This window comes from Homarus americanus, unplaced genomic scaffold, assembly GCF_018991925.1.
Source record: "Homarus americanus isolate GMGI-L3 unplaced genomic scaffold, GMGI_Hamer_2.0 scaffold49310, whole genome shotgun sequence".
In the NCBI taxonomy this organism is placed as follows: Eukaryota; Metazoa; Arthropoda; class Malacostraca; order Decapoda; family Nephropidae; genus Homarus; species Homarus americanus.
In genome coordinates, this window is record NW_024735038.1 from 127,879 (window position 1) to 155,486 (window position 27,608).

Consider the following 27,608-nt stretch of genomic DNA (forward strand, 5'->3'; position numbering starts at 1 on the left):
CTTATTAGTGTGATCCTGAGGGGGCGAGGCTTATCCCCCTTCTCTTGTCCCAACCTTCTCGCATCCTGAGGGGTTGATGGCATTTTGAGAACCTCTGTACAAATATTCTTAAACTGCATCTTATAGTGTGTTATCCTACTCTCAGTTCCTTCCGCCTGGCTCTCAGGGACTCCAAAAACTATTTCACTGTTCCTGCGCTGGAAACGTTCCCAATGTTCCTCCTCTCCATTACCATTAGGTCCACTGATTTTCATTTCTTCGACACACTTCTTCAGTCCCGAGCTGCTGTAGAACCTGTTCTGATCCTGCATTACTCTCCGCCACCTCTCGTGGCCCTGTTAATGCCTCGGCATAACTCGTCTTAGCAACCACCTCCATTCAATCGGCTACTTCCCCCATCCCCGGAATTTTCCAGGTACTGGGAAAATTTTATTGGAATTTCCAGAAAATGTGCCCCTTGGAAAATTTTCTCCTAATCCGGAAAATTACGTCTTTAGGAACAATTTTCCGAGAACATTTCTATTCCGGTTATCGGAAAGTTCCTGTTAAGAGGGATTCCGACTAACAGAAATTTTACTGTACTGTATTCAGGTCCCCCTGTATGTATACCTATAACCTCCGTTTTTTATACTAAAGTAACTGACATGCAACTAATTTTCTTCTTTAGAGCCATGATTGCGGTAAATTCACCAGTAAAGCTAAAATTTACTGCTGAATGGAATAGAACTTTAAGGTTGCTGTCTGGCAAAACAGCACCATTTCTAAAAACAATTGGATAAATTGAAAGAATTTTCAAGTATATACAGGGCTAAATTCGAAGTGTATTGGAGGAAGCTTCAGAATGTTCCTAAAATTCCAAGCATGGCGTTGCTGACATGCTGTCACATTTGGGGGGAAAAATCTTTATTTGCAGTGATGATTGTAGATTTTAAACTATTGCAGCAAGTTTTCATACCTAATGTACATAACTACCACACCAATATCTTACCATTTAAAAATTTTGGCAGGGAAGGATTCAGCTTTAACAAAAACTAAATGTTTTGTGCCAGAATGAGATCTTTATTTTTATTACTGATATATCTGCTTGTTAACAAAAGTTTGTACACATCTAATCAAATTTTGTAAATTTTTCTTCCAATATATTTAATAAATATGGAAGGATAGAATCTAACACATTTAATCCCTGTCTTGTAGCTTTTACCCTTTCACTGGACACTTGCAGCAACTTATTTTCTTGAAGCCAAACAGTACTTTCATGAAATGCTTCCCAAAGGGTAATGTGGGGTAGCAATATATTCCAGGTTTCAGCAGTAATTCCTGTGTTTGTCCTTAATCCAGACGCTACATACTCGCAGATTACATCAAACATTGTTTGTGGTGTAATTTTACGTACCCCAGATCCATTCAGTGTCACTTCTCGTAACCAGTTTGCTGGATCTGCAGCATTGACTCTTGCTTCACGAACTGTATAGTTATTATAATCATTTTTTGAAAGGCAATTGTTATTTTGAAGTGAATGCAATTCATTATTCCTAGAGTTATTAAAATGTGTTTCCTTTCTGGAAAACTTACTAATACAAAGATTATCAACACTATTATTTTCACTTATAGTTTTTGGAACTACACGGCTATGAGCACCAGGACCTACACCAATATATTGTAAACCCTGCCAATAGGATTTGTTGTGAACACACTCTGCCAAATACCCTCGGGCAAAATTAGAGACCTCATATCTCGTGAAACCTGAACTGTCGAGCAAGGACACTGCTACTTCATATAAGTCTGCCATTTGGTCTGTACTTGGCATTATTACCTCCCCTGAAAAGAAAAAATCTGTAAACATTAGACCATCAAATTGGTTAATTGGATATCTTTATGACAATGTACAGTACAGTACTGTACTTAATGAAACAAAATGTTACGGACCCATAGTAGTCATTAAAACTTATGAAGTGAGAAAGAAAAAAGAAAAAGGAGTCCCCAAAATCATGCATCTCAGACATAATTTAAACCAACTGTTCTAAAATATCTTTGTAAAAATCTATAAAAACTGCATGTCTAGTATCCTGAATTCATTTTTAAAATTAGAATGACCAGAATACTTATTTATAGGGAGATTATATATAACTGCAGATACACAAAGATCAGGAGGTAAAGAGATTTTGTATGAGACAAAGGGTTAGAAAATGAGAATTGGTTATACATGTATATATATTTATTTTGATTAAAAAATAACTACAGTGTACAGGTGCTGTAATTTAACACAGGTGCTCCCACTGGTGCATTGATAGAGAAATTTATAATTTAAATCTGTTCGTAGAATAATTGTGGTTAATCCTAATCACCAATTTGCAGCAAAATGTTACAAATGTGGGACAACAATGTGGTATGCCCTTTGAGTAGACCAATTACTTTTGATCTTGACTTGAAGCAGCGATCGCCAAAAGTTAATTGTTTAAAATCTTTAATACAAATTGTATCAGTTTGGTTAAGCATCCATTCATCCTGTCGTTTATCTTTAATATAAATTTCTTTGTCCATGTCCTTCAAAAAGGTATGGAAGTCTGATCAATATGCATTCATCTATTTTTAAGATACCTTGTAAACAAGATTAGAACATAATAGGTTCCACCAGTTAGTCCATTTTATGGACTAATGGGTGGAATCTATTATGCTCCTGCTTCACTCACCATTAAATTAAGCACTGCTTAGGGGAGCATGATATGCTTAGAAAATACAGTACATTTGAGTCTTACCTTTGTCCAATGTTGGCCAAAAGATACTAAATTACATACATCTATACAGTTCAGTCATTGTCCACTTAACTTGCATGCTGCATTCCTAAAAACCTGTACCCTCTGTATATTATATGAACAGTGACTTTATTTAGTAATACAGTGATCCCTCGGTTAACGAAATTTCGATTAACGAACTGCCTTCCATAAGAATCTTCAATTCGGTTAACGAATTTCTTACGAACCGACCTCAACATGTTTTCGCTTGCACTGGCCGGGCAACCAGCTTTAGTATCAGTCCGCCAATACATTAATCGGTTCTAGGGCTTAAATTCCTTACCATTTTAGTAAATATCAAGAAGTTTATACTATTCAATAATTTTAAAAGTTTAATATTAACTTTTTTAGTCATTTTAACAATTATTGAACATAATTGAAGGTAAAGAAACTAGTTTCTGGCGTGCCATCCAGCCTGTTAACACACCAGACAGGCGTTAGTCTCTCTCTGTTTTCAGTGGAGGTAACATCTTGCTTGAGACTCTCTTCAACTAAACGCTTTTTTTCTGTGTTTCCAAGCAAATTATTGGTCATTTTGAAATATATTTTACATATTGACAATATATAATGCAGTGCAGTGTTGATTTAAAGAAAATAATCTTGAAATACACCAAGAGAACTAAAATTTTATGGATGAAATGGTGCCATGGGGTGACTTCTCTTCCACCCCAATGCCTTTTCTTCTTCTTTCTCCTCCACCCCCATTCTAATTCCCATCATCATCATCCAGGAGTCTTCTACATACACACCTCAAAGCAAGTGAACTTTTCTACCATTTTTGTTGAATTTAGGAAATTTTCAGTGAGCTGGAACCAATTACCCAAAAACCCATTGAAACAATGGTTTCGGTTAACGAACTTTTCGGTTAACGAACAACCTGCTGGAACAGATTGAGTTCGTTAACCGAGGGACCACTGTATAATCATTTCATTTATCCTTAAAACCATACACTGAATATGTACAATAGCTAAAACAACTATCTGTGCACAGTTTGTGGGAAACAATGAGACCAAGGACGATAAATTTTGGTATATGAGGGCTGTCACTAGTCACACGTAAAATTTCGGAGCATATCGACCCCCACCTGCACAGAGAGTTGTTTTAGCTACTGTACAGCATTATCACACAGTTAAAGTTGTTTTGTTCTGTTAGAATTTCAGTGTTAATATTGTTGGAGTAAAATTACCAAAGAATCTACAATCTAGTTTTACAGTGTTGTGGATACGTTGGTGTCTGGTACTTGGCTATACAGTAGTACTCCCTCTTTATCGACGGGGGTTACGTTCTGTAAACGGCCGTCGATAAAGAAACCGTCGATACCGTGTTACGTAATTTTTCTAACTATTATTAGCATATGTTGAATAAATGTACCTTTAAGCATTAATGCGTTTCCTTTACACATAACCTTAAATAATAGTGTATAAATAATAATATAATAAGTGGACAAAAATACTAGCAAACTTACGATTTCATTTATTGAAGTGAACATCGGTCCTTACAGTAAACAAAACAGTGTACAGTACAGTAAAAGTCCAAAAATCCGGATGCCCAAGGCAAATTGTTTACCATTTATTATTACAACACTTTACACTGAAACGCGGGTAGTTTCAACAAAAATATTGTATATTTCCATTCAAGTATTTATTCAAGTCAATTAGGAGGGAATATTATTGTAATACAACAGTTTTTTAACTAAACCATTCGAAAAGTGATTACGGTAACATCTTTTGAACGAAAGAAAGCGAAAGTCATTGTTTTCGTCACGATTTGATCCCACTTTCCACTGTAATACGTACGTCATTTCAGCAAAAATATTACATTTCCGTGAATGTATTATATCAAGCACAGTATGAATAGAATATCATTGTAATATAACAGAATTTTAACCGAAAACTATTAAAAAAACGAGTAACATCTCAAGAACATCGGAAGCTTAGGTAAAGTCTTTTGTTTTCGTCATGTATTTTATCCTATTTTACATTGAAATACATCACGTTTCAGCAAAACTACTATTTATTTCCGAGAATATATTCATTCAGGCGCAGTTTAGGTAAAATATACGTGTGATGTAATAATTTTTTAACTGAAAACGATTCGAAAAACACGTACCCTCTAGCCCTGTTCAAGGAGAGGACTGGGAGAAGCTGTTTGGTGCCAAAATAAAAATCCGGCTAAATAATCCGTCGATAATCGAAACCGTCGATAAAAAATCCGTCGATAAAGAGGGAGTACTGTACTGTACTACTGTACAAATATAAAAGAACTATGGTTTGTTTTAGAGATGGTTTTGATATTTGACCTTCACCATTAATTTATCATTCGATCACTTAGCTTACTAACCATTTGGGCAGTTGGTCTGTTTTTTATTATTTATGGCCTTTACTCAAGCCCATGGCATAGGGTGAGAGATGCTCATATTACTGCTGTACCACCAACATTAGTCTTAAAATTAGTTGCCTGCAATTCTAGCGGTGTTAAATATTCATACCAATTCATCACAATATTTATAACAATACCAGAAGTACATTCTGAATAAGAAATCTTTATGGAAAACTAACCAGACATTCAAACACTATCAGCCATACTATTTTATATCCAATTTTTGATGGATTTAAAATATACAAATAAAAACCGCACATTACCCGATTTAACTTGACAAAACAACTTAGTTCCACGCTCCACTGTCAGCTGATACAGTGAAATATGGTCATCACAGAAACTCAACACCTTCTCCAGCTCCTGTGCCCAACTGTAATGAAATTTTTTTAATTGATAGTGAAAACTTAGGATCATATGAATCATACAAAAGAGTATACCGTACAGTATTATTTCCCCCCACCAAAATGTATCTTGACACTGTTAAATATGGAAATTTGATATTTCTATTTTTGGCAAGTTTGTGACAATTCCCAACTTGTTAACTTTACAGAATTATATTCCATGAGAATGTGATTTCACAAATTTTCAGACAAATAAAAACTATTTGAATATAGTAATATCAATTGTTGAAATAATGCCGTCAATACTAATTAGCCAAAACTGAAAATAAATAATATTGGTTATACCCAGTCTGATATATCGACAGCATTTTCATATCGTGATATGTTCTAAGAAATGTACTGTACAGTAAGATCTTGTATTTCGCGAGTAATATAGACTGGAAAAATTGCACCAAATTAAAATTTGCCAAATGCAAATACATAAACTAATGAGAAAAATAACAATATAGACTGGCCACTCTACATCAACCTTTGATTTTCCCATTTATAACCTCCAAATGATAAAAATTCTGCCTTTATTGACTTGATTGTGCTTTCCGGAGACTTGTTTTTAGGCCTTCCTCAAGTAATTTAATCAGACGCTGCTTATCCTGCATCGAATACCCGGCAAACTTAACTCCCATATGATAGTCCCGCTTCTCCTTTTCCTTATTTGGCTGCTTAGGTGAGTCTGTCGCACCAATAGGACCCCCAAGTGGTAGCACCACCCAAAAAATGCACACAATAACAGCCCGGGCGGTCGTTAGGATGGCCTGGGCTACAACGCGATAGTTGCATTCTTGTAAACCCCTTTTACGTTCACCACCGGCAATTCGATCACCAGAACGCTTCTTGGAAACATTCTTCTTACCTTGTCTTTCCGTATTTATCGCTAACACAACAAAATTGGAGAAAATAGTGAGAATTACGGAGTAATTGACAGAAACCGCGTGATTCAACTGATCACGTGATGTAAACAGAGAGCGCTGATGTAAACCGTTATTAGTCCTCACTGCGAAAAACATTCTTTTAACTTATTCTTTTCATACAGTATTTATGGGTAACAGCAAAATTTGCAAAAAAAAAACAACAACAAAATTTACAGAGTACTACCTCTCAAAAAACACTTCACAAACAAGACACGAATCAATTGAACATGTGATGTCGAACGTGAATTGTAAACATTGCATAACCCCACTACCAAACAGGGAGGTACTACCACCTGGGAAGATATTGGAAGCATAATGTATTGTCTATAGTAGACCCTGCTGCCATATGGCATCACAAAAATTTTGACCAAGTCCCAGGTTGCTGATCTGACTTTCTGCCTCATTCACACAGAATTGCAGGGTCTCAATTGTTTCTCTCACTATTGACAACACAACATACTTAAGTATATTTCTCACTTTTGATCATTTTTTTTTTATTCTTTATTATTATTATTATTATTATTATTATTATTATTATTATTATTATTATTATTATTATTATTATTATTATTATTATTATTTACTATGAATTATTATTAATATTATTATTATTACAGCTTTGCCCCCCAGCCCCGATGTGGGTCAGTGACCTGTGCCCGGGTGGGCATATCCCGTAAAAATAAAAAAATTGAAAATAAAAAAAGAACATCGAGGATGGAATCACGCAATAGCCAACATTTGTATGCAAAAGTTCGCATTTTACAAACAGCGTTCCCTTATTCATGAATCGCGTTGCAACCAATTCGCGTTGACAAAACACATGTTGTAGCAGAAATGACTGTAACTGGTATGAGGGCTGTGATGTCATACAAGACAGTGGCCAGCATTCAGCTGGTTGGATCTCACATTCAGCTGGCTGAATCTCACAATATTTTACGGCAAATATAAGACTTGGTTACATTAGGTAGTGCTCGCGAAATTAAAAAACGCGAAATGAAATCGTGCGAAATATGAGATCTTCTGTACGTAACTTATGATTTAGTATGTTTTTATTCTTCATTTCGATAGACTTCTAAAAATAACCATGTTCTGTATTTAAGTTGTTAAATCATTGACTTTGTAGCAACTGTATTTATTACTGCCAAAAAATAATTGGCAGCAATTGCTGTACTATACTCTTATTCACAAGGCAAGTGCTGCTAGACTGTCAAGTTCCTGAGATTGGTGGCTTCTGCCAAGAGATGTTTTAGTTGGTGCCACTTAGGTCACTTACTGTCCCACAGGATAAAGAAAAAAAATCACTTAAATTTGAACTGCTACTAAATTTTAATACAGTACTGTACTACACAGTAGACCCTCGATACACTGCAAGAATGGGATCAAGAATGATCTTTAAATAGTGAATCACGATATATCATTTTATGTTCAGTACAGTATTTTAAAAGGAAATAAAGAGTACAGTATGGTACTGGAGCATACAAAATATGCCAAAAACTCATTTAAGACACCACTTTTTCTCACTTTAATATTTATTCCATCATTTCAAAACACTTATTTATTAACAAATTATAACACGTCTTGACTCTGAACCACTACAGCCCATGAAGCAGTTATTTAGATTCAAGGTGGCTAGGTAAGTGATGGAGTAAAAGAACTTGGGATGTCGTGACTTGTGGGTGAACTGTCAAAGCTACACAGTGGTAATACAGTACATAAAACAAAAAGATAGGAAATTGTGCAGTCAAACAGTGGTACTATCTATTGAAGTGTCAGCAAAGTTTACAGATGCCAGATACTTCCAGATGCATATTACTGTTAGATGTACAGTAGAACGTTGATATAACATAAGCTACGTTCCGAGAGGGGTCTCGCTTTAAACCGAATTCGCATTAAATCGAAGTGCTGTTTCAATGGAATAATTTAGTTGGGTACTTAAGAGAAACACAAAATACTAAAAAGACTGAAATTCTACCCAGATGCACCTCAGCCCATTACAATAAACGAAATATTGTTTTTTGTAGTATTTTGCTAAAACAAACACACATTAAATCAACACAGCTAAAATTAAAGGATGTGAAATTGTCTATTTACTAACGATCGGCTGATGTGAGAGGGTGGTCGCTCTAGTGCCGCGCACCACCTGCCTCTCGTCTGACTCGCCAAGCACTTTCACTTTCCTCTCAACTTAGTTTTTAATTGCTTTATGCTATCAAAAATAGATTTTCACTCCATTTTACTTAGGCAATTCATCCTCTCAAGATGCAGAGCCCAACTCGACCAGCTCATTATCCACATCACTGTCCAAATTGGCGCCCCACACATGAAGCACCATTTCCTCGCTGCAGTGCTTCCATCACCTTCTTTTTCTGCTCCAGTGTAATTGCTTGCCATGATTTCATGGTCTTTGGGGTAGTTAATGATGTAGTGGCTGGCCTCTTGGACGTAGTGGCGATGGTTGATGCACATGGTAGGAGGAGATAGTGTCACACAATATGTCCGTTCACTAGAGCGTCAGTGCGAGAACTGAGTATGTGGGAGGGTGGCGGGCTGCTGTGTAGCGTGTCCAGAGACGTGTCTGGCGGTAAACATCAGGGTGGGTGTCGCTTTCAATCAATAATTTTAAATTGAATCACTTTAAATCAACGTTCTACTGTACTTAAATATACTTAATCACATGTTCTGTACCCTGTACCACAATATACATTTAAGGTACTGCATATACATGTTGATATGTTATCAAGTGTGTTCCATATCATGGTTAAATTAGTTTTACCAGTTTTAACCTTTATATTAATATTCAATTACTTGAGCTTATTGTTGTCCCAGTTAACGTTATTTTATTACATCAAAACTATTTCTATACCAAGGCTCCACACAACATTGTGTAAAATCGTTATTACATTGCTGGTCAGACGGTAATAATTTGCTCCACACACTTTCCCTTGCCCACCTTAGTGATGCTGTACAACGTCACCGCAGAGAATCCGTCTCGCATACACCTGCCGAGTGTGGATGCCATTGCATGCTCTGTGTACCTCGTGTTCACCTTGCTCACATTGTTTTTTGCTCTATTTTTCCCACTGAAGTGGCTTCAAAACAACCAGGAAGTGATTCTCTTAGTAGTGCTAGTTGCAAGAAGCAATGAAGAAACTTCAGTCTTGCAGTGAAGATTGATGTTTTGCATCACTTTAAAGCCGGCGAACGTGCTGTGGACATAGAGGTAGTGTTGGGTTTACCCACTACCACAGTGCATACTATTCGTGCTAGTGCCGAGAAAAATAACACCAGTGTCGGAAGTGCTTTGTCTACGAGTGCTAATACGACAAGTCGCACTCATAGTGGAGTGATGGAGAAAATGGAAAAGATGCTCGCAATGTGGACTTACGAACAAAATCAATGTCATGCCAAGTCTTTATTTGATGACTTAAAGGCCAATGAAGGTGGAGGTTCTAAAGACGAAGAGTGTAAAGCCAGCTGAGGTTTGTTTCAGTATTTTAAGCAATGGTACAGTTTCCTTAATATCAAAGTGACTGGTGAGTCTGCCAGTGGTGATACTGTAGCTGCAGGAAACTTAATACTAGAATTTAAGAAAATGCTCGAGGAGGAGGGAGGTGGAGTACCCTCTGGGTCAATTCAACATTATTGTAGTTTATATTTATACATTACACTAGATTTAACGGAATCCGATATAATGAACGCTCAACTGGGGGTTGAAGGTTTGGCCGTGATAAATGCATCAAGAGTCATATGTTGTGTATTCTTCCTCTTCTCCTCAAGCACCTCGTAGTATGTACGTCTTTCTTGACATTGCGGATGATAGTGCAACTTCTGTCAACATTAGGGTCCATTTCTAATGCCATATCCATCGCCATCTCAAATGAAGAAATCAGCTTCCTTAGGTTCTGTACAGTGAGGAGTTGCGTTGGAGTTTTATCAGCATCTTCTCCTGTTGCAAGTGGCATTTCTTCCTGCTGAAGCCTCTCCAGTTCTATCAGGTCTTCATTCGTAAATTCTTCATTGTGAGAGTCGAGGATGTCTTCTACTTCAGCGTCATCCACTTCATCGAATCCAGCCTTCTTTGCAAGAGTCACAATAGTCTTCCTTATTGCAGGCACTGAAGGGAAACCAACGAAGTTGTGCACACACTCGGGTCACAGCTTACGCCACACACCGTTCATGTTCTGTTGTGTTATTGCCTCCCATGAATCACTGATGTTTTTTATGGCTTTCTGATGTTGTAGTGTTTTTCCAAAACTCCCGGATTGTAGGTTTCCCTTCTCCATCGGTCCCCTCAATCAGCTGCTCCATGATACGCTGAGTGTAGAACGTCTTGAATGTAGAATTGACGCCCTGGTCCATGGGTTGCAGCAAAGCCGTAACACAACTTAAATGTTCTTGCACCAGTCGACCATAGCTGGTGGATGACCAGGTGCTTTGTCGATCACCATCAGAGCTTTATCTTCAAAATTATATTCCTTATTATAGCAACTAAGGTTTGTTCAAAGTTTTATGTATTTGTAATTGAAGTACATGTATACAGTCAACCCTCGCTTTACGCGGTCCCACTTTACGCGGTCCCACTTTACGCGGTACCCTGCCGAACACGGAATGCTCACTTTCCGTGGTGTGTGTACCCTTTAACGCGGAGAGCGGCGCGAGCAGGGTGCGCACAAGGTCGCCCAGTCATCAAAACATTACCGAGTTCTTCACCCGCCACCCACCACAGCCGGCCCAAGTCAGTGATAGTGATAATGATAGTGAGGATATGGACTCATATGGACTTTGAGGGGTTTGACAAAGAGGCCCTGCAAGCCTCTGTGGTGGATAGTGATACAATTGATACAAGTGATACAGGTGAGGGCCAATAATCTGCCCTCTGCCTCGGAACCAACCCCCCATCCCCGTGTGCCCAGCCATCTTTTCTACTAATGTAAGTGTTAAAAAACCTAATATTATTGATATTTCTCTTAATTATTAATTGTGTGTGCATACCATCATAAAATTAAAAAGTTATTTTTACTACAACGTAGGTATTGTGTCTGAAAAAGTGGAGTTTGGGGGTCGGCCCGGTCTCTATTTCAATTAATCCTATGTTATGTTGTTCACTTTACTCGTTTCTCACTTTACGCGGGCCGCCGTGGGTTCAATTGACCGCGTAAAGTGAGGGTTCACTGTATACAGTACTGCATAATACAGTACATTTGGCATGAGAAAATTTTCTTAAAAATAGCCCCTAGGAACATATTTAAAGAAATAACACTTAAAAATTCTTGCATGTGATTTCTTCTCAACAACACATGATAATTTAGTCACTTGAATAATTCCTGCCAGCTGTACAGTATTATTATTGTGATAATGTCTTGGCTTCTTACCTTAAATTACTCTATCCACTTGCATACAGCACTTGAGTAGTTACAGATAAGAAAATAAATTATTGCTTGGAGATAGAAGGGCAGCTCTCAGGGGATTTTAAGTGATTATCTTAATTTTCTCCAACTTTAATTGCATATCTGTTCTTAATACTACCAGATGAAGACAACTACATAGTTTACTTTCCTTTATCTCTTTGCTCATAGTACTGTAAGGTTTAAAGGAATATTCAGTCACTACACAATACACCCCTGTACTGTACTACGTAAACACTGTAAATATTTGTTGTGGTCCATTTACAGTAATTAATTTTTCTGGGCTTGTACTGCAAATTAAAGTCCGACTGATTCAAAAAGTGCAAGTAATTTAGGTTACTACAAAATAACGAAATCAAAGTATTGAATCACAATGTATTGAGGGTCTAGTACTGTACAATGAGAAAATACACATATTTCTTGTACAATTTATTTTTTTATTTTTTTTTATTTTTATTTTATTTTTTTCAATAATGTACTAACCTTTGTGTTGTCTGGGCAGGTCTTCCAAAAATTAGATCTATGGACATTCGGCCTGGAAAAAGTTGTTTGGCAACATGAATACACTGCATAGCCTCTTTGATGCTGTGGTCACGATTCAGCAACCTTAAGGAAGACTCATCAAGGGCCTGAAATATGAAGTATTGAAATATGGAATCCCATTTTCTTACCAAGGAAAGTAATTGACATGTGAGAATCCTACCACTATATACACTTTCTCTGCCCATCACAGAGGCATGCAGTTTAATATCAGATCACCCCATCCAGTCTGTACAGGATCTCCATGAATAAAATCATCTGGCATTAGCCAAATAAAATATCAAAAGTGGCATCCCCATAAAGGGGTTAATGGCCATTGAGGCACTTACTTGAGTATGCAATATTGGAATGCATACAACTATGACACAAATTTGACAGACGGAGTCCTAAAGAACGTTCTATTGAATATTAGATTTCAGTATGGTCTGGGTTTACGCGGACGGCCATTTACGTGGCACCTGTCCAGAAGCGATAATTATTATATACGCGATAAATGCCATCATATATGCGGCAAGCGGTGGGGCAAGGTGCTGGGCGCTGACGTCAGACTCGCGCCGGTGACATAGCGGACTGTGATTGGGCCACGTACCCTTACCACCCACACACCCCCTCCGCCGCGCGCTATGATTGGTCTAGTTATCCTTGCCACCCCCGCCACCCTCGCTCTCCACCGCCTCATCAATCTCACTGTCTCCGTGTATATTCACTCGTGCCCAGGAACCAGTGTTTTTTTTTTCTCTACACAATGGCTTCCCCAAGGCTCAGTGTGTTGCTGTGGCATTGGAGAATGCAAGAGAGGCTGCACAGGGTGTTAGAGCTGCAGGCTTCTCCGAGACCACCAACCACGACATCCTGGAGGTAATCAGGCAACCTAAGGTGACTGCGGACGAGATGTTGGAAGATGATGACATCAGTGAGCAGCGAGGTGTTACAGAACAACAAGAGCAGAAACTAACACATGCTGATGTGAAGGAAGTCATCGAGTTAGCCGAGAGAATGAAGCTCATTCTTGTCAAAGACCCAGTCAATCATCGCCACGAAGTGTCTAATAACCATCTGTTGAAATGCCAGGAGCCCTATGTTCAGCTGTATCACGACCACATCAATGCTAGCTGTCAACAAAACATCACCGAATTCTTCACCCGCCAACCACCACAGCCAGCCCAAGTCAGTGATAGTGAGGATGTGAACTTCGAGGGTTTTGACGAGGAGGCCCTGCTAGCCTCTGTGGTGGATAGAATGACAAGTGAGGGCCAATAATCTGCCCCTCTGCCTCGGAACCAACCCCCCGTCACCGTGTGCCCAGCCATCTCTTCTACTAACGTAAGTGTTAAAAAAATCAATATTATTGATATTTCTCTTACAGTATATATTAATTGTGTGTGCATACCATCATAAAATTAAGATGTTATTTTTACTACAATGTACGTATTGTGTCAGCGATAGCCAAAAAAGGGTAGTCTGGCGGTCGGCCCAGTCTCTATTTCAATTAATCCCATAGGTTCTGTTTATTTTTACACTTTTCGCTTTATAAGCGGACCTCCATGGGTTTAATTAACCGCGTAAAACCAGACTACAGTGGGGTATGCTATAACGAACGTAATTGGTTCCAGAACTTCGTTCGTTATAGCATTCATTCGTTATAGGATTAATCTGTTCCAGGCCCCCAAATACAACCACTTAACACTGAAAAAATTCTGTGGAAAATGTAAAAAATACGGTACTTTATCTTACCTTAGTGTTATTCAGCATGCAGGTACCCCTAAACACTGGCACAGCACTATCACTTCCACTGGGAGTCTTGGCTTTAAGGTCCTCAAACAATTGTTTAGCCTTCTCACAAATTATAGCTTCACTAATGTTACTACCTGCCATTTCTTTCTCCTTTATCCACACTAAGAGTAAATTTTCCATCTCTTCAATCACATTACACCTTGCTTTGCTAAGTCTAAAGATTCCCTTAGCCACTTGCACAGTTTTTAACTCCCCTTTATTCTTCAAAATCGTACATATAGTCGATTTAGCCATCCCATATTCATCACTAAGTTTCGCAATGCTTCTTCCATTCTAACGTTTCTTTATAATTTCTTTCTTAGTTTCAAGGGTTATTAGCTTTCTCACTTGCTTTGGACGATTCATTGTTACAATTGTATACTTGTATAACAAAATAGTTATACAAATAATGCGAATTTCCACATCAAAAGACGAAATTTCAACAATAACAGTGGTGCACTGGCTACACAATGAGACAAAGATGGCGCCTGACGCTCTTGTTGTGGGTCGCGGTACAACAATATTCATGCGCCAGGCGAAATAGTCCCGTATTCATCCGCGTTCGTTGTAGGAGTTGCGTTCGTTATAGCATTCTCAATTTTATAGGTAAAACTGTTCGTTATAGGAATATTCGTAGTAGGATCCGTTCGTTATAGCATACCCCACTGTATACTGTAATTATAAATGTACTACAGTTTTAGACAGCAGCCATCTTTAAGAAGGTGCACTACACTGTCAGAAACCTTTACAAGGGAGTAACACAATAAAACTTTTCCATTAAATATGAGCTAAATCAGACTGGTGGTATTGGATCAGATGTTGTTTAAAGGATATAGTCAAACTCTGTGACAAGTGAGTGTCTTAGCTTCCATTCTCTGGTGACTTGAAGCCGAGGGGTTGATCCTGGTGTCTGCCATTAATGCTTAGCAGTGCTAGTAGGCAAGGGATAGTATCTCTTATTACTGCTGTCCTGTCATCTAAAGCACAACTTACAAGTGTCACTATCACACAAAAAATGTTACAAACCAATGTATTATAAGATGATGAACCCTTCACTTTTGGAACTGTCTCTCAATATAGCAAACTTTAAAAAGAAAAAGCCAGAGGACAATCAATACCTATTAACAACTCTAATACACCCGTCACTCTTTACACAGTTATACTGTAACTGCAAATTTACAAACTGCTTCCTTTCCAATAAGGTGAAGAATGAATGCTAACCCATAAAAAGAAATTTAAGATGGGGTACCAAGAAACCCTAATACAGCTACCGTATGTATGTTATGTGTGACAGTGAAGACTCCCATCTTTCTTCCTTAGAATCGCCATATCAAATTATCTCCCGAGGAATCTATTATACTTAGGAAGTACTGTATTACCTACTTTTTTTATTTAATTTTGTAAAATCTAGTTCAGTCAACAAATAAGATCTCGTATATGTGACCACTGTTTACAGATAAAGAAGCTTATGGATGAACATAGGTCAGTGATTTAGTCTGAGCCAAACATGAAACCTGCAATCAAAAATATTATCATTGATTTGTACTGGATGAAAAAATTTGTCTAGAGACTTATATGACAACAGTATAAAGAACAAAACCAAACTTTTGATGCAATATTCATACCTGTACACCAATGGAAACCCTATTGATGCCCTTAACAGCTCTGAAGTCTTTCAGCTTCTTTGTTTCTAAGGAAGTAGGATTTCCTTCAAGTGTTATTTCAGCATTTTCTTCTAAATGACATACTTCCTCAATTGCTGCCAAGACTTTCTGTAAAGCAAAAATAAAAGCTTTAATATTTAAATTTATACTTCCTGCAAGTTAATAATCTGACCTATCACCTGTTCATATGGAAATATATACAGTTTTTTTTTTTTTTACGGGAATTAGCCCACCTGGGCACAGGTCAAATGACCCACAACGGAGCCTGGGGAAGAACGGAAAGAAATTGTAAAAATAGAAAAAAAGGTTATACAGTAGTACCCGATTTACACGGTCAATTGAACCCACAGGGTACCGCGGAAAGTGAACAACAGAACATATGGGATTAATTCCAATGGAGACTGGCCCGACCCCCAAACTCCACTTTTTCCCGACACAATACCTATGTTGTAGTAAAAATAACATCTAAATTTTATGATGGTATGCTCACACAATTAATATTTAAGAGAAATACAGTCGCCAGGATAATGTCCATTCAAATAATGGACTCAAATCCCCCTCCCCCCTCTTCCCAGCTCACTGGCCCCTACCTCTCTGAGAAATGATTGGGTGAAACACTAGATTTTAACGTTTAGTAATAAATAATACCTCAGACTAAAGTTAGGATAATATAATTGACATTTCTGGATTCCTTGCAGGTCAGGGAATATTTTGAATGTAAACTTCATATATTTTGCACAAAAGATAAAATACTTGCTTTGTGTAAACCAAATTATTACATTAGATCTAAAATTTGTATGTCTAATGCAAAATCCATGATGTTTATATTCAAAATGATCATCATATTGTAAGAATTCCAGCAATGTAAATTATATTCTGGTCCAGTAATTTGTATGAATTTTATGAGCTAAAACAAATATCTTCAGTTTATAAAAAAAAAAAATATTCTTCACGACACTATCTGTCAATCAAAGTACCCCAACTTGCCTCCCCCCTCTTCCAACCGTGCCAGATGGTCGGTCGGTCCCAACCCTCCCCCCACCCCCAACTTTCCCTCCCTACCAGAGAAATGTTGGGTGAAAAACTAGATTTTAACTTTTAGTAATAAATAATACCTCAGACTAAAGTTAGGATAATATAATTGACATTTCTGGATTCCTTGCAGGTCAGGGAATATTTTGAATGTAAACTTCATATATTTTGCACAAAAGATAAAATACTTGCTTTGTGTAAACCAAATTATTAAATTAGATCTAAAATTTGTATGTCAAATGCAAAATCCATGATGTTTATATTCAAAATGATCATCATATTGTAAGAATTCCAGCAATGTAAATTATATTCTGGCCGGGTAATTTGTATGAATTTTATGAGCTAAATAAAATAAAAAAAAATTATACTTCACGCGTATATGAGTAGATGCACCACGGAAAGTGAAAGTCCGGTTCTGGCAAGGTACCACGTAAATGAGAAATCGCGAAATCGCGGAAAGTGAAACCGTGTAAAGAGGGGTAATACTGTACTGTATTAATCTACACCACGAAGATGCCGGAAAACCAGCTTTTTAAAGTGAGACAGATTGTAAGAGCATGGAAACACAGAAGAAGGCAGAGCATTCCACAGTTTGGCTGTGTGAGGAAAGGAGGAGGTACTATAACGGGTTATTCTCGTGTGACCGACATCCACGGAGAAACGGTGGGCACCGCGGGCAAGACGTGTGTTATGAACCCACGGCCTTGCTGGCGGTACACAGGATGCCAAATCCACTGAACATTGCCCATTAAAGTACCTGTAAAAGAGAGAGAGTGAAGCAACATTGCGGCGAAGAGAAAGGGAAGAGAGATTGTCGACTAAAGGAGGAGAGTTAATAAGACTAAATGCCTTTGATTCCACCCTATCTAATAGTTGGACAGAAGAAGAGCCACCCCAGATATGAGAGCAGTACTCCAAGTTAGGACGAATGAATCCCTTATATACTTGGAGCAACTGTTCAGGAGTGAAGTAGTTGCGGCATCGGTACAGCATTCCCAACTTTCGGGAGGCAGCTTTAGTTAAACTAAGGATGTGTGATTTCCAGGACATATTGGAGGAAATGGTGAGGCCTAATATATTTATTTCAGAATTTGGGAGGATGATAGCGTCCTGAAATGTAATTGGTGGGAGATCGTCTAATTTACAAAGTGTAAATGGTAAATATTGTGTTTTGTTACTATTGAACTTGACCAAGTTTGTATCTCTCCATTCAGAGATGCTGCACAGATCCGCATTGATAGAAGTAATGATATCAGTTCTAGAAACAGATCTAGTTTGAGAGTTAGGAGGAAGGGGAAAATGTGAGGAAGAGTGAAGAGTGGAATCATCGGCGTAAGAATGGATAGAATTAGTTGTAGTGTGAAGTAAATCATTAATAAAAAGAAGGAAGAGAGTTGGTGAAAGAACAGAACCCTGTGGGACGCCACTATTGGTAGAGAAAGAGCGAGAAATCGATCCATTGACAACAGCTGCCATGGATCGGTTCTCAAGGAAGCTAGAGATGAGAGAACAAAGTGGGGAAGAGAAACCAAAAGGGGGAAGTTTAGATAGCAAAGACTTGTGCCATACCCTGTCAAATGCTTTGGAGATGTCGAGGGCCACGACAAAAGTTTCTCCATAGTCCCTAAGAGAGGATGACCAAAGATGGGTGCAATAGGAGAGCAGATCACCAGTAGATCTCGCACGGCGAAAGCCATACTGGTGATCTGACAAAAGAGAAAGGCGTTCAAGGTGACGGAGAAAATGGGAGTTCAAGATAGTTTAGAAAATCTTGGAAAGGGATGAAGTTAGGGCAATGGGGCGATAGTTAGAGGGGTTAGAATGGTCACCCTTCTTCGGGATGGGCTGAACCAAGGCATGCTTCCAAGAAGAAGGAAAAGTTTTGGTTTTGAGGCAAAGGTGAAAGAGGCGAGCAAGTACAGGGGCCAGGGCTTCAGCACACTCCCTCAGAACACGAGGGGGTATTCCGTCCGGTCCATGCGCCTTACTCACATCCAACCTGGATAACACACCGGCAACCCTGCTAGTGGAGATTATAGGAAAGTGCATAGGTTCAGTAGGAGGTGCAGGGGTAGGAGGGATAGAGTGGGAATCGTTTAAGGTGGAATTAGAGGAGAATAAGGTGCCAAAGAGGTTGGCTTTGTCAGGGGGAGAGTTGGCTATAGAGTTATTGGGACGGAAAAGGGGAGGAAAAGAAGGAGTGCAGAAGTTGTTACAGATGTTTTTAGTTAAGGACCAGAAGGATTTACTAGAGGAAGAATTAGTCAGGACAGCGGTCTTTCTTTTAATAAAATTCCGCTTGGCCCTACGAAGAATAGCCTTACAACGATTCCTAGAAGTAATGAAAGAAGTGTGGGTAATAGGAGGAGATAGTTTCATAGCTCGATATGCCCTATCTCTCACCCTGCAAGCAAGAGAGCAGGAGCGATCAAACCAAAATTGTAATGTGAAAGTTTTGGTAGAAGATGGGATAATTGCACTCATACCACTCTGTATAACCCCAGCAATGCTGTCAGCACATACTGAGGCATCCCGAGTGGAAAAGCAACATTCATCCCAAGGAAAGTCGGTGAAGAATTCTCGCAAGGATTGCCAGCTTGCCCTCCGATAGTGCCATAGTTGACGTTTAGAGGGGGGTGGGGGAGGTGGTCGTGCCCAGTTTGATTTAATAGAAATAAGGTTGTGATCAGAAGACCCTAAGGGGGCAATTATGTTTTCCAATATAATTACAATAATCCATTACCTGTCTTCTTTATTCAATAAAACATTATGTACAGTATTATGTATGGTACTTAGTGTTTATTAAAGATGTGTGTTACCAAACTATATTTTACTGAACCCCTTGTTAAATATTTTAAAAACAGGTATTCAGATACAGTACCTGTATAGTCTCGATTTACACGGATTTGGTTTTCACGTTTGGTCATTTACACGGCAGCTTACCAGACCGACAATTTTTATTTACACGGTTCATTCCATCATTTCCGCGGGAAGCGGCACGGGCAGGGTGCGCACAAGGTCGCCCAGTCAACAAAACATTACCGAGTTCTTCACCCGCCACCCACCACAGCTGGCCCAAGTCAGTGATAGTGAGGATATGGACTTTGAGGGGTTTGACAAAGAGGCCCTGCAAGCCTCTGTGGTGGATAGTGATACAATTGATACAAGTGATACAGGTGAGCACCAATAATCTGTCCTCTGCCTCGGAACCAACCCCCCATCCCCGTGTGCCCAGCCATCTTTTCCACTAACGTAAGTGTTAAAAAACCTAATATTGTTGATATTTCTCTTAAATATTAATTGTGTGTGCATACCATCATAAAATTAAGATGTTATTTTTACTACAACGTACGTATAGTGTCGGAAAAAGTGTAGTTTGAGGGTTGGCCCAGTCTCTATTTCAATTAATCCCATATGTTCTGTTATTTTGTTTATGCGTTTCTCGTTTTACGCGGAACTCCACGGGTTCAATTGATAGCGTAAGTGAAGACTATACTGTACTGTATAATATTGTACTACAACTCCCTAATGTGACTTAGAAATAAAGAAAACATAATATAAAACTATAAAATATGAAAAATTAGTACAGTACAATAAAGCCTCGAGTTACGACAGGAATGTGTCCTTCAATATGGCTTTAAGTTGAATCGTCGTATAGTAAATCATTAATTACCATTAAAATAAAGCAATAATAATGGGTGCAGTCCTTAGTGTGTTCTTTTCACATCTTTTGTGTGGCATTTTATCCCTTTTCCCCCAAAACGGTCAAATAAATGGAAAATAAAAACTATAAACCGTAAACTCCCCATTATCCGGAATCCTGTTAGCCAGAACTCTCCAATACTCGAAATTGAAATCGGCTCTGAATTTCACCATTAGCCAGAATCCATAGTAGCCAAAACTTTCCAATACCTGGAATTGAAATCGGCTTGGAATTTTTCCAGGGAAACTCTCTTCGTTCTGTGTCTGTGAACGAGTTTCCGAGGTTGAAAATCTGGTTCATTTTCTGAGAAAATTATGGAAAAATCTCTTCCCAATTTTGTTTTCCGGGTTTGGGAACAAATTCCTACCAAAATAATTTATAGTGTACTGTACTGTAATGCACAGTTTCTGGAATAATCCGAGACTTAAAGAAACTTTCTCTAATTTTTTTTTCTGGGTCTGGGAGCAAATTCCAAGGATGAAATTATGTGTAATTCTGAAATATTCTGGAAACTCTCCCTCATTTTTTGTTTTGGGTATCAGAACAAATTCCAAGGATGAAATAATGTGGAATTTCCGGAAAAAAATCTGAGAAAATGGCAAGAAAATCTCTGCAAACTTTTCTGCTTCGGACCTGGGGACAAAGGTTCTTTGGGAGTGATGAAAGATTGCATCATGCTCCCAGGTCCTCAAGTGCTGGGTGAGTAGCTGTCATGTGACTGCATGGGATGCCTGTGATAGGCTAATGTATCTCCCAGATTATCCCCCCAAGCCTAGTATGAATCAGGGCACACTTAGTTCATTGCCTGCAACCATTCAACAAGGTTCATTTCTTGCTCACTAGTGTTTGTACATATATTTCCATTGTACAGTACTGTACATTACTATACCAGGACACAATTGGCCAAGAATAGTGTTGAAACAGTGTTAAGACATGTCATTCTTGACTTGCCTCTGTCCTTCATGGAGGGAGAAGACAGTGACAGTTAGCACCACCTGTCACAGCAGATTGTACAGTACAAAGCAGGTCAACCTGTATCATACCTGTGTCACCATTTGGCCTGCCTGCATCACAGCATGCTGGTGAGTACTCTATATTTTATTTTGTTTATCTAGATTGTGTAATGTTTTTTGATTGCAGTATTTACAATATACATTACTGTACATGTACAGTGGCGTTTGCATAAATAAATACAGCTGTGTTTGTCTGTGCAAGATTCTTGGAAAACATTCTCCAGCATTGATGCATAGTTTAGAACCTTGGAAAACTTTCTCAAGAACCCCGGAAACATTCTAGGGATATGCAATAGTGTCTGTCCATGCAAAATACACAATTTAGATTCAAGGAAACTTCCCAGTACCTGAAAAAATTCCAGAGAGCTCTACACCAATTATTCCAGCTAAAAGGGATTCACTACTTTAATTAATGTTTATTAATGCAACTTATGCAATACCATACAATTCACTATTTATTAGTGATAAAGAACTCAGTTGTGGGTGGAAGCCCAGAGTATGTATGAACACAAAAACATATCGTCATTTCTCACATTACGAACGCCCGCCGATACGAATGGGGTTAAACTTGAAATTTTCAGTATTTTATTTACGTGATGATTTATTTTTTACTTTCATTTAGTGTATTTTGTCATTCTATTTCTTCTTTTCTCTTAAATTAAGTGAGTTTAGATGTATATAATGACTTAGGCTATGATATAATGGGATTTTAAACATTGTTTTCTAAGTACAGTCGGGATATATAGTATGTGTTCCGACTTAAGTACAGTACAAATCCGACTTACGAATGTCCTCAGGAACGGAACCCGTTCATAACCCGGGGACCTCTTGTATTACTGAATTAATGTGTATGTATGCAAAATGAATACAATTCACAAATAATAATTGTACATGTAGTCACTTAAAACACGAGAGGAGGCGGGACACCATTGTTGTTGTCAGTGTTTTTACACATGACGATGGTTCGCCATCTGAAACCGAGAAAGATAAGACGCTGGCTGTAGCTGTAGTAAAATTACCAGTAATGTAAAAAAAAAATTATTACAGTACAGTACTGTACTGTTATTTAATGTTAACGGAACAATAGAAGTAACCATTGAGGGTAAAGAAAAAAGTGAGAACGGAAAAAGGCCAATGTATGTACGTATGCACACGTACAAACATAGCGTCATTTCTCTACATAAGAATATGAAAGTAACTTGTTAACCCTGAAAGGTCTGTATGTAAGATTTTTTTTTTAAATTAATATTCGGACAATACTGTACAGTATGAGTTATTAATTAAGTGAAAGTGTACCGGTAATTTTATTTCACTGGGATACCCTGATAATCAACGCATATAGGAACCGTGAAAAATTGTTGGTTAGTGAATCAACGGTTATCAAAGTACTGTAATTAATCCCATTAGAATACAGCGTATAACAAATTCAGGGGGTTAGGAACCAGCCACCCTCCATAAAACTCATCTACCCTTGATATATCTCTGTAGTGGACACTGTCGAGCAAGAAAATAAAGCAGACATATAAAGCAAGCATAAGAAGCATTAAATAGGAAATGTAAAGCATAAATTGACTTATTTACCTGTGTTTAGGGTGGAAAGTTCAGGTCTCTACCAACCTTTGCTGGTCCATCACCATTCTTATGCCTTATTACTGTACATCACATCAAGCTGCCCCTAAATGGGACAGCACAAAAGGAACTATCACTGGGGCATGATTGTGTAACACTAAGTCGGAAAAAAAAATGTCGTCTACTAATATTTGCTGATCCATCACCACTCATATTTTGCCTTATCACAGCACATCAAGCGGGGGTTATTTTAGGTATGTTTAAATGATACATGAAGTTGGAAATAACGAAAAATAAATGTAAATAAGTGCAGAAAGGTGGGAATAGGCGACATTGCGCAGAGCCTTCTCGTGGCAAAAATTCTCGCCACGCCACCACCCTCCAAACTCAAAACAGCTCTGCCGCTTCTCCCCTCATCGTCGGATCTCCAGGGTATCGACGAAATTTCTGGGGTATTTCCCCTATCTGTAGTCACCGGTTATGTAAATTGAATCCGGTCCTAAATTAACCAGGATTTTAAATATGAATCACCATAATTAGTCTTTCCTCTAGTGGAAAGTTAATTCTGTGTGTGTAGAAGGGGGGTAGGAAAGGCAGTTGGAGTTGGTTGGGCTCAGCAGAAAATTCCGCTCACAATTTATCAACTAAAAATACTGAACTTCTTCATATGCTGTATACCTAACAAAGTTTGGCATTGGATGAGTTTTTTTAATTTATTTTATACCAAAAAACTCCCTGTACTGTACTAAACTAGCTGCTTACCAATAATTTTGGTATACTGTAGAGATGAAATATCTGTATTGTGGAATTCTGCAGATTACAGTCAACAGTTTTGACAAAAGAAAGGGGCAGGTAAAAATGTGAGGCCCAACGTTTGAGACCAATGTTTAAGACAGAGATTCTAGTGCAGTACAGTATATTACAAGGTTCAAGACAGTCTACCTTTTAGTTTAACTAACAAACTTTTGTAGTTAATATTATATCAAAGTCAGAGCTTGCTTTAAAATTCCTGGTTTGGTTGAGGAAGTAACTATTATGGAGTCGATTACATTCATCCAACAGAAGAGTTGGCCTTCTTTCACAATGCACATAGCCCCAGACCAGTGTTGGGTTTCCCTGTTGGTGTTCTGATGGGGCTATCTCACAGTACTTTTTCAATAACCTGTGACTCATAAAACAAGTACAGTATGTGTACTGTATTGTTACCAACTGATTCTTTCTTACCTCAACCATATGTGGTCTTGCAAGGGACGGTGTACCACCACCAAAAAAGACGGATTGTACAGAAGAAATGTGTGAGTGCTGAAGGTTGTGCTGTAACTCCTTAACCTGTAAAAATTTATTTTGTCATCTAGATGGCAAATATTCAAGTTTTCAATATACCGGTAAATAAAAGAAGATAAGTTATATGGTATGGAAACACTGCATTAATATATATTAATCATTCACCCTCACACCATTTTCGTCTTCATGTTAAAAGATGCATAAAGAACATCCAACAACATCCATAATGTAAAATGTAACATAATAGTTTACAAGACTTCAATAAAACTTGAAGGCTTGTCCAATAGGGTTCATTTGGACAGTAATGTTTTAAGATCTACAGTTAAGTATGAATACATCACTTAAAAATATTTTACTTACCATGGCATCTTCAAGTATGTTATCTTGAATAGTCCAATGTGAATTTGGGTGGGGGATAAACTTGACAAAATTGCAATATGAACACCTCTGTCTGCAATATGGCCAGTGAACATATACAGATCCCGTATTTAAATATGACTTTGGTAAATAAGCATGTGAAAGCTTTTCTTCTGAACTTGGGAATTTTTCAGTGCTGTAGGTATTCAGGTACCTTAAATCTGCAAAGATCACTCCTCTTTGGTGATACTTCCATAAATGCTGAAGAATTTTCATCCTGAAATATCATGGTTTAGGTTAGGTAACAAATACAGAGCAACAGAATATTTTACAAATTAGAATAGTGTTAGGAGAGTAATGTATGAGTAAAAATGTGTTTAAAACTGTACTGTATTTAGTTCCTGAAAGTCTCTAATAATCTACATTACCCTTTATGACATAACATTACAATTACTTTCATACAGAATACAAATTTCATTATATTTATGCTTGTTGCTTCTATTTCACAAACGAACACAGTATTCTACACATCCAAGCTAACTCCCTCACCTGGAATGAAGTGCATACTATACTGTACAGTATGATACAGAACAAAGGTGTGATATCTGAGATGAAAGCTTCCTGTGTATATTAGTTGGATTTAAATACCATTATATAGGTTTAGATACATTTCCAAATTCTTTGGAATATAATTGGTTTCTGAGTGGACTGTATGTTCCTATACTGTACTTATTGTTCTTCCACAAGGGGAGACAAGAAAGCCATCTTGAATTTAACTAAATAGTTATGGCATCTTGTGTGGGATTGTTCTTTATCATATCACAAGTTATGTGCTTTGGAGGATGAAGATTATCCCCAAGAGTTCATCTGTCAACATGGACTAGTTGGAGGGATGTGCAAGTGTTCAAAATGTGGCAGTGAAGAAGAAATGTGTGATTCAGTGCAACAACTGGGAAGTGTAAAATAAGACAATGCCGCTTGAAGAAAACTGTATTATTGGGGTGTTCTTTCAATTTTGGTCATCCAGGGAATCTTAGGAATTTAGGTTAGGTTAGATATAGTTCCTGGGTTCTGTGGCTAGGTTAGGTTAGGTAAGTTCTAAACCATTCAAAACCCGTTAAAAACCATCGGAAAAATATAGGGATGGCTAAAACTAAAATTTTACCTTCATTGGTACCAGATATCAAAGCAAGTACTTCGTATAATATGCTAACCGTGTTCTCCACCTTTATCGACGAATTCTAAGGTACACAGGAGTGACCAGACATTGTGGTCACCCTAAACTCCATGGCAATTTTCTGTGTGGGAAGGTGAAATTCTTTAAGATAAAACAGCACTAGTAATCTTAATAATTACCTTTGGTTTTACAGTAGTATTTAAGTTTCGGACTATAATTAGCTACAATTATTTTGGTGTGTTTTTTGGGTCTAACTCTTCAAATTAGACGACATTTCTTCAATGATATTTCTGTCGCAAATTAATAATAACTGAGATGGGGTGTGTGTTTACCTTAAAAATTGTAAGTTATTTTTCATCTTATCCCTGTGACGTCACGGCTCAAGTTAAATTAGGTTAGGTTAGGTTAGGTTGTCTCAAAATTATTCTGGAGATGAAGCCTCGGTTTTTCCGATAGTTTTTGATGTGTTTTATTCGATTTTGATATTGATTTTCGTCGGAAATCACTTGTTTTGGCTTGGGGGAGGGAGGGGGGCTGTCTAAACAAAAGTGATTTCCGACGAATATCAATATTAAAATCGAATAAAACATCAAAAACATTCGGGAAAACCGAGGCTTAATTACCATTAGGATTATGGTCAGAGACTTGACCTTTACCAGTTTTACCATTCTAAAAATAAATTCATGCCAGAACACAGCTCACAAGTTATATTGCAACTTGTTCTTATTTTACTATATGAACAGTTTAAACGAAGGCTTTCATCAATTACCTTGTTTGTGTTATTGTTCAACGGGTCGCTTGAACTACAGACATATGGTACGTTTTCTTTTATAATATAATTCCTTTATTTTTCGTTGAAATAATTGGGCTGGATTTCGTAACCAGTTAATAAGCGGACAAGTGACGAAGATGAAACAACAGTACCCCGAGTGTGTTAAATCATAGGTCTTCCAAATCAGTTGAAGTATACTATGTTATTTTGTATAGCTATCATTCCTTTGTAAGCTATAATAATGTACAGTACAGTACCGGATTTAGACCTGTGGAGGCCCCTGGGCAGCCTCTTTGTGGAGGCCCCCTCATTATAACTACCCAAGAGGGTGGGGTGGCGAGTGAAGCGAGCCTAAAAAAAAAAATAAAAATAAAAAATCTGGGAGTTCCGGGAGGCGCTGCAAGCCCCCGGGAAAATTTTGAAATTTGAACACTTCTTTGGAGAATTTTGAAGCCATATGCAGTTATATTGAGGAAATTAAAACATTGAGATTTTTTTATTGACTGTATATTTATTGATAGTGTACAAATTTCCAACACACACACACACACACAAAATTGAGACATGACTGGAGTCATTCATGTGGTTTCAAGTCGACCAGCCCTGATATAGCTACTACCGCACATGTGGAGGGCTGGAAGCCCCCAGATTGTTTTGGCCCCTGGGCAGCTGCCCACTTTGCCCACTCCTGAATCCGGCCCTGGCACAGTATGTTACTCAGGGAATTTTTTTTTGTGAGGAAGGAGGGGTGAAAGAAGATTGTGTATATGTATTTATATAGATTATGTGTATATGTATTTTTATATATGTGTATATGTATTTATATAATGTGTATATGA

General features: G+C 37.9%; 1 protein-coding gene across 4 annotated transcripts; it reads right to left on the reverse strand.

The window, feature by feature from the left end:
* Window positions 1-1,038: 1,038 nt before the first annotated feature.
* Window positions 1,039-27,035, reverse strand: LOC121870764 (radical S-adenosyl methionine domain-containing protein 1, mitochondrial-like). Of its 4 annotated transcripts, none has more exons than XM_042372710.1 (7): window positions 26,767-27,035; window positions 25,035-25,097; window positions 24,404-24,508; window positions 15,824-15,970; window positions 12,369-12,514; window positions 5,435-5,541; window positions 1,039-1,818 (listed from the first exon to the last, which is right to left on the reverse strand). In XM_042372710.1, exons 2-7 carry the CDS (start codon window positions 25,074-25,076, stop codon window positions 1,109-1,111), a joined length of 1,257 nt encoding a protein of 418 aa, XP_042228644.1. In that variant the 5' UTR covers window positions 25,077-25,097; window positions 26,767-27,035; the 3' UTR covers window positions 1,039-1,108. The 4 variants fall into 4 exon arrangements, with proteins under 4 accessions (XP_042228644.1, XP_042228642.1, XP_042228643.1 ...); XM_042372708.1 differs by having other exon boundaries at window positions 24,824-25,097; window positions 26,767-27,032; XM_042372709.1 differs by lacking the exon at window positions 24,404-24,508 and having other exon boundaries at window positions 24,824-25,097.
* Window positions 27,036-27,608: the final 573 nt, after the last annotated feature.

Bases quoted from the DNA above. Each gene is read 5' to 3' on its own strand.
- LOC121870764 (XM_042372708.1), bottom strand. From the start codon at position 25,096: ATGAAAATTCTTCAGCATTTATGGAAGTATCACCAAAGAGGAGTGATC. The intron at 24,509-24,823 runs GTAAGTAAAATA...AAATTTTTACAG, and splicing joins ACATACTTGAAGATGCCATG to GTTAAGGAGTTACAGCACAA. The intron at 12,515-15,823 runs GTATGAATATTG...TTCATATTTCAG, and splicing joins GGGTTTCCATTGGTGTACAG to GCCCTTGATGAGTCTTCCTT.